A 6031-nucleotide genomic window follows, 5' to 3' on the forward strand; every position below is an offset into this window, starting at 1 on the left:
CGCGGCCCGCCCCAGGGGTCTGGCTCCGCTTCTCCGCCGCGCACGCGGGCGATCGTGGTGAATGGGTGTGTTTGGGGGCCTCCCAGGGCGCGACGGCCTGCGCCCCTGCCACCCCGGGGCTGCTCCCTCCTTCACCTCTCGCGTGCAGGCGGCCCCTCGGGCGTCGGCTCGGAGCTGGGGCGGGGGGCTGGCGGCCGAGAGGGGGCCGGCGGAGGCGAGCGACGCGGCCCCAAGTTTATGCTAATCCGCGCAGAGCCCGCCTCCCACCTCCCCTCCGCGGCCCCAGCGGCGAGCAGCGCGGGCCACTCGGCGGGACGCAGCCGCTGCGAAGCGCCAGGCGGCCGGGCCAGCGAGCTCCGGGGGCCGCGAGCGGCGGCGGGACCCGGGCGGGAGGGCGAGCGGCGGGGCGGCGCGGCGGGCGGACGCCGGGCGGGGGCCCCGCGCGGGGCCAGGTGGAGAGAGCCGCGGGCCGCGATGGGCCGCCGCCTGCCGGTGTGGCTGTGCGCCGTCGCGGCGCTGCTCTCGGGGGCGCAGGCCAAGGGCACCCCGCTCGTCGCGCGGCCCGCGCCGCCCGGTGCCCCCCGCTACAACCTCTACACGACGGGATGGCGCCCGCGGCTGCGCCCGGGGCCGCACAAGTAAGCGCGGGCCGCTCCCGGGCGGGAAGCCGGGAGGGATGGGGCCCGGGCGGCGCTCCCACCTGCCCCGACCGCGCGCGGGAGACCGGGGGGGCGGGGGGTAGGACGCGACGGGCACCCGAGGCCGAGCCCCGGCCCGGACGGGCGCCCCACGCTCCGGGAGGCTGCGGGGCTGGCGAAGAAAAATAAGCCGAGGGGGCCTGGCGCGGCGGCTGGGACCTGGCAGTGCCCGCGGAAACCTTTCCAGCGAAGTAACATTTTCCAGCTGCGCTGTGTGCAAACTCCCGGCGCAGCGGACCAGGTGGAGGGAGAGGAGGGAGGGCCGTCGGCGCGAGGCACACGCGGGCCTCTCCCATGCATGTCCCCCGCGCGCCCCCCCTTCTCTCCCCTGCCCCGCCAGGTAGGAGATGGAGCCCAGCGCCCTGCAGCCCGCCCCCTCCCGCGGTCAGCCTGACCCCAGCCACCAATGGGGAAGCCCAGCGGGTTTGGGCCACAGAACTGGTGGGGGCGCCTGGGTCCTGGGCCCGAGTTGTGGCCCCAGAGCCCAATAGCAGCCCACAGGTGGCTGGCTTATGCCAGGCAGCCACCTCCCCACCCCTTGTAGTCTGTGAGGGCGGCTCTTGCCTCGCGGAGGCCTCAGCTTCTGGGCCTCAGTAGCCAGTGGCTTGGAAATTGGCCCCAGTCAGGTGAGTTAGGGGCTCTACCTGGGGTGCTGGGTGAATTGTATTGTAGGAGAGTGCTCAGCCCATAGCTGACATTCAGCAGGCTTGGCATATCAGAGCAAGCTTCCTGGAGAAGGCAGTACAAGAAGTGATCCGAGAGTGAGAAACCAGGAGCCAAGGGTGGGGGCGTGGGGGGCCGGAAACTGCAAGATGGCATGCATTCCCCAAGGAGTCAGGGGAGGAAGGATGAGCAGTGTGGTCTCCCAGGAACGAGGAGAAGGGACAGAAGAGAGATGGGGATCTGGTCCCCTGGGGAGGCCCACAGATGGGGAAGGCAGGTATAGGCTCCTCAACAGGCCTGGCCAAGGCCAGATATTCCAAGGATGCCGTCCGTTCTCCCTTGCAGGGCCCTCTGCGCCTACGTGGTGCACAGGAATGTGACCTGTGTCCTACAGGAGGGAGCAGACAGCTACGTGAAGGCCGAGTACCGACAGTGTGGATGGGGGCCCAAGTGCCCCGGGACAGTCACGTGAGTGCACCCCCATCCCACCCACTCAGGACTGCTGGGCACAAGCCCCAGGCCTGCCTCTCTCTCAGGGCAACAGCCAGCACCACAAGGGGATGGAACTCCTTGGACTCCAAAGAACCTATTACCCCAGGTCCCACGCAGGCTGGCTGGAGAAGGCCAGGGAGGAGACATGGCAGGTTCAGTTTAGGGCCCACAGGGGGGCCAGGGGAGGGTTCCCAGAAGACACACAGAATGAGGCAAGGAAGAAGCAGCAGAGGCAAAGAGGGTTGAAAGTGAACAGAGAGGGCAGAGGGTCACACTGACAACAGTGGACGCCAAAGGGGCCCTGGGAAGACCCAGGGAGGGCTGCGGTGACTGTGGAGAAGGCAGGCCAAGGGTGAGGGGACGGAAGCCAGGTTGCCAGGGCTTAGGTCAGGCAGACGGGGCTGTAGAGGGTATTGGGATGGTGCACAAGTGTGATGCACAGGTCTGTACTTGGAGAGGCTCAAACGCATGTCTGAAAACAATCCCATTTGCTCCAGTGTGTCAGTGGGTGAACAGGTACACGGCTGAGCAGGGGAGGGAGTGGGCCTGGCCAGGCCTGCCCCGCACAGCTGGGCCTTCCCTTCTGTGCTCAGAATCAGGGGTGCCGCCCACCGGCCTGGGTGGCCAGAGCTGAGTTCCCAGAGGAGGCTAGGAAGGAGTAGAGAAAACTAAGGGGACCGATGGGAGCCAAGAGTGGCCCCAGTGCACTGAGAAGGGCTGCCCACTCCGGCTCCTGGGCAGCACCCCCTCGCACACCCAAAGGGAAGGGCTGAGGTGGTGACAGGATTCTTCCAGGTACCGCCAAAGCCAGAGTGGAATTTCTGATGGCAGCATGAGCTAAAGGTGGTCCAAACTGGCCCTGGGGACACTGCGGCTAAATCCCCGCTAGTGTTCTCCCCAAGCAAACAGGGTGGGGTAGGGCTTCCCCTGCACCTGCTCCTTAACCCTTCTCTGACCCTCTGCAAGGCCTGCCTCCACCCCACCGCCCTGTCACCTTATGCACAGAAAAAGGAAAAACTCTGGCGGGGAGTGGAGGGGGGCAGAGAATCCAGATCTTGCACTGGGAGGCAGGAGCCTCAGTCCGCAAGTACAGGGCCCTGCCCTCTCTGGCCCAGGTACCGAACAGTGCTCAGACCCAGATACAAGGTCAACTACAAGACAGTGACGGACCTCGCCTGGCGGTGCTGCCCTGGCCTCACTGGAGAAGGCTGTCCCGAGCACCTGACCGACCTCGGGGCCACCCCAGCCCAGCCAGAGCCTGAGCCCCAGATTCCCTCAGGGCAGCTGGGCCCAGGGCCCCAGCCCCCTTCTTCTAGCAGAGCGGCCCCCAGCCCCTATGGTGAGTCTGCCCATGGAGACCCTACCAGGTGATCAGGTTTCTTGGGGGCGGTGGAGAGGGGCCTGACGCAGGCGGGCTGGGCTCTGGCAGGGCTGGGGAGGGTGCATCTCACACTGGGCTTGAGGCAAAGCTCACAGACTCCTCCTGAAGCTCAGAAAGCTATATGCTCAGTGGGAAGGTCAGCTTAGAACAGAAACTCTCCCGGGTGGCCTGGCAACAGGACAGGTGGAGGGAGGCAGGCCAGTGATGCCCCTAGGGTTCTCTCCTCCTCTTTCCCAGGAAGGAAAGGCTCAGGGCTGTTCGGTGAGCGGCTGGAACGTCTGGAGGGTGATGTCCAGCGCCTGGTACAAGCATATGGTGCCCTCAGCGGCCTGGTGGCCAGCCGTGAGGACCCCAACAGGATGACTGGCAGTCCAAGGGCTCCTGCCGCTCCTGTGGGCTTCGGGGTCATCTCCGAGGGGTTCGTGAGGCCCGGAGACAGAGCCAGAGGGCCACTCACCCCTCCCCTTGACGAGATCTTGAGCAAGGTGGCGGAGGTGAGCAACACGCTGCAGACCAAGGTGCAGCTGCTGGACAAGGTGCACGGGCTGGCCCTCGGCCACGAGGCTCACCTGCAGCAGCTGCGGGAGGCGCGTCCGTCTCCGCTCACCTCGCTGGCGCTGCTGGACGAGTACGTGGACCGACGGCTGCACCGGCTCTGGGGGAGCCTGCTCGATGGCTTCGAGCAGAAGCTGCAAGGCGTCCAGAGCACCTGCGACCTGCGGGTGCAGGAGGTGCGGCAGCAGTGCGAGGAGGGCCAGGCGGCTAGCCAGCGGCTGCACCAGAGCCTGGACGGCCGGGAGCTGGCCCTGCGCCGGGAGCTGGCCCAGCTCGGGACCAGGCTGCAGGGCCTGAGCGTGGCTGGCGGGAGCAGCTGCTGCAGCCGGCTGCCCTTGATCAGCGCCCGCGTGGACAACCTCGAGAGGAACCTACAGGCAGTCACTGAGGCCCAGCGGGGCCACGGCCCCCTCACCAGGGCTGAGCTCGAGCGGCTCTCTGCTGCCATGCTGGACGGGCGTGTGGACGGGCTGCTGGAGGGCCTGGAGACCCCCAACGGGACGGAGGGTGGAGCGAGGGGCTGCTGCCTGGGCATGGAGGAGGGCGGGTGGGGGGCCGGCAGCTTCAGGACCATGCTGGAAGGGCGAGTGCAGAGCCTAGAGGAGCGCCTGGTGACACTGGCAGGGGAGCTAAGCCACGACGGCGCCCCCCCGGGCAGGGCAGCCCGGCCCCTGGTGCAGACGGAGCTGGCGGTCTTGGAACAACGGCTGGTCTCCCTGGAGACCTCATGCACCCCCAGCACCACCTCAGCCGTCCTGGACAACCTGGCGGCAGAGGTGAAGGCCTGGCAGAGCCGGAGCGAGGCCCTCCTCCGCCAGGTGGCCAGCCACGCCGCCCTGCTCCGGCAGCTCAATGGCACTGTGGCCGGGGTCCAGGAGCAGCTGACAGAAGCGACGGGCAGCTCACTTCAAGGTGAGATCACCCTGCTCAAGGTCAACCTGAACTCCGTGAGCAAGTCACTCACGGGCCTCAGCGACTCCGTCAGCCAGTACTCTGATGCCTTCTTGGCTGCCAACTCATCCCTGGGTGAGCGCGAACGCAAGGTGGAGGCTGAGGTTCACGCCATCCAGGAACAGGTCAGCAGCCAAGGCTCTCGGCTTCAGGCTGGCCACAGGCAGGTCCTGGGCCTGAGGGGGGAGCTGGAGCGACTCAAGGCCGGTGTGGCCGATGTGGCCGGCGGGCTGAGCCGCTGCCAGGACACAGCCCAGGAACTGCAGCAAGTGGTGGGCCACTTCGACCGGAGGGTGGCTCAAGTGGAGGGTGCGTGTGGGAGGCTGGGCCGACTGGCTGCCGGCCTGGACCACTTGCCCACCGAGTCGCTCAGGCCCACGGAGGGCCTGTGGGGCTATGTGGACCAGCTGAACCGCACGCTGGCTCAACACGCACAGGACATCGCCCGCCTCCGGGATGACCTCCTGGACTGCAGGGCCCAGCTGGCCGAGCAGGCGCGGCCCCAGCCAGCCGACTAGGCGGGCCAGACGGGACCGAACCCCAGATCCCGCCAACACTGGGGATGCCGCTCCAGAGCCCAGCCTCGCCCAGCAGTGCCTCCCAGCCTCCCGGGGCCAAGGGGGATGCCACTTCAGAGGCCACGGAAGGAATAGCCTTGGTCCAGCTCCATGGGACTGTCCCAACCACGAAAATCAACACTCAGTGCCGTATCAACTGGACAATGCAGGATCATGGTCAAGGCAAGGACATCATGCCTGAAGGCCGGGCGGACCTGAGTGACCTCACAATCCAGCGTGCACATTGCTCTTCTGCAGACACACCAGGAGCAGCATCTGGATGAAGACCCGCAGGTCCAGTCACCTGTCCACATCTCCCCTTGTCCCGGGGCAATAGCCCCCAGCCTGTGGAGGCTTCTGGTTCCCTTGTCTCCTTGACTTCCCTCCCTAGCCGTCAGGACCCAGTTTCTGCGGGAAGGTGGCGGCCACCGGCACTGTCCTCCCACCTGGCAGCTTTGTGGATAGTTTCTGAACCAAGGACCAGAGGTTTCCAGCTCCCCCCGTCCTTTCGGACAGAGCAGAAACACAAAGACTCAGCTGAGAGGTTTTTTATTTCTTTCGACCCTCCCCTCAGGTGAGGGCTTACTTAGGCAGCTGTAGATTCCCTGAGAAAAGGACAGGGTCCGGACCCGCTGTTCAGAGACCCACCTCAATTTATTCTTTTCCTTCTCTTTCCCAAAGATGCTTCAGGGCCTCTGGTCCCCACACCCTCCTCTCCTTTCCATCTGGGGGGA

General features: G+C 66.4%; 1 protein-coding gene across 1 annotated transcript; it reads left to right on the forward strand.

The window, feature by feature from the left end:
* Window positions 1–440: 440 nt before the first annotated feature.
* Window positions 441–6025, forward strand: EMILIN3 (elastin microfibril interfacer 3). Its single transcript, XM_081832764.1, has 4 exons — window positions 441–638; window positions 1707–1829; window positions 2969–3192; window positions 3472–6025. Exons 1-4 carry the CDS (start codon window positions 475–477, stop codon window positions 5256–5258), a joined length of 2298 nt encoding a protein of 765 aa, XP_081688890.1. The 5' UTR covers window positions 441–474; the 3' UTR covers window positions 5259–6025.
* Window positions 6026–6031: the final 6 nt, after the last annotated feature.

Source organism: Leptonychotes weddellii, chromosome 10 (assembly GCF_054177405.1).
Source record: "Leptonychotes weddellii isolate Sample4059 chromosome 10, ASM5417740v2, whole genome shotgun sequence".
In the NCBI taxonomy this organism is placed as follows: Eukaryota; Metazoa; Chordata; class Mammalia; order Carnivora; family Phocidae; genus Leptonychotes; species Leptonychotes weddellii.

Coding starts and splice junctions, on each gene's coding strand:
- EMILIN3 (XM_081832764.1), top strand. CDS start 475: ATGGGCCGCCGCCTGCCGGTGTGGCTGTGCGCCGTCGCGGCGCTGCTC. Junction 1,830..2,968: donor AAGTGCCCCGGGACAGTCAC/GTGAGTGCACCC, acceptor TCTCTGGCCCAG/GTACCGAACAGTGCTCAGAC. Junction 3,193..3,471: donor AGCGGCCCCCAGCCCCTATG/GTGAGTCTGCCC, acceptor CCTCTTTCCCAG/GAAGGAAAGGCTCAGGGCTG.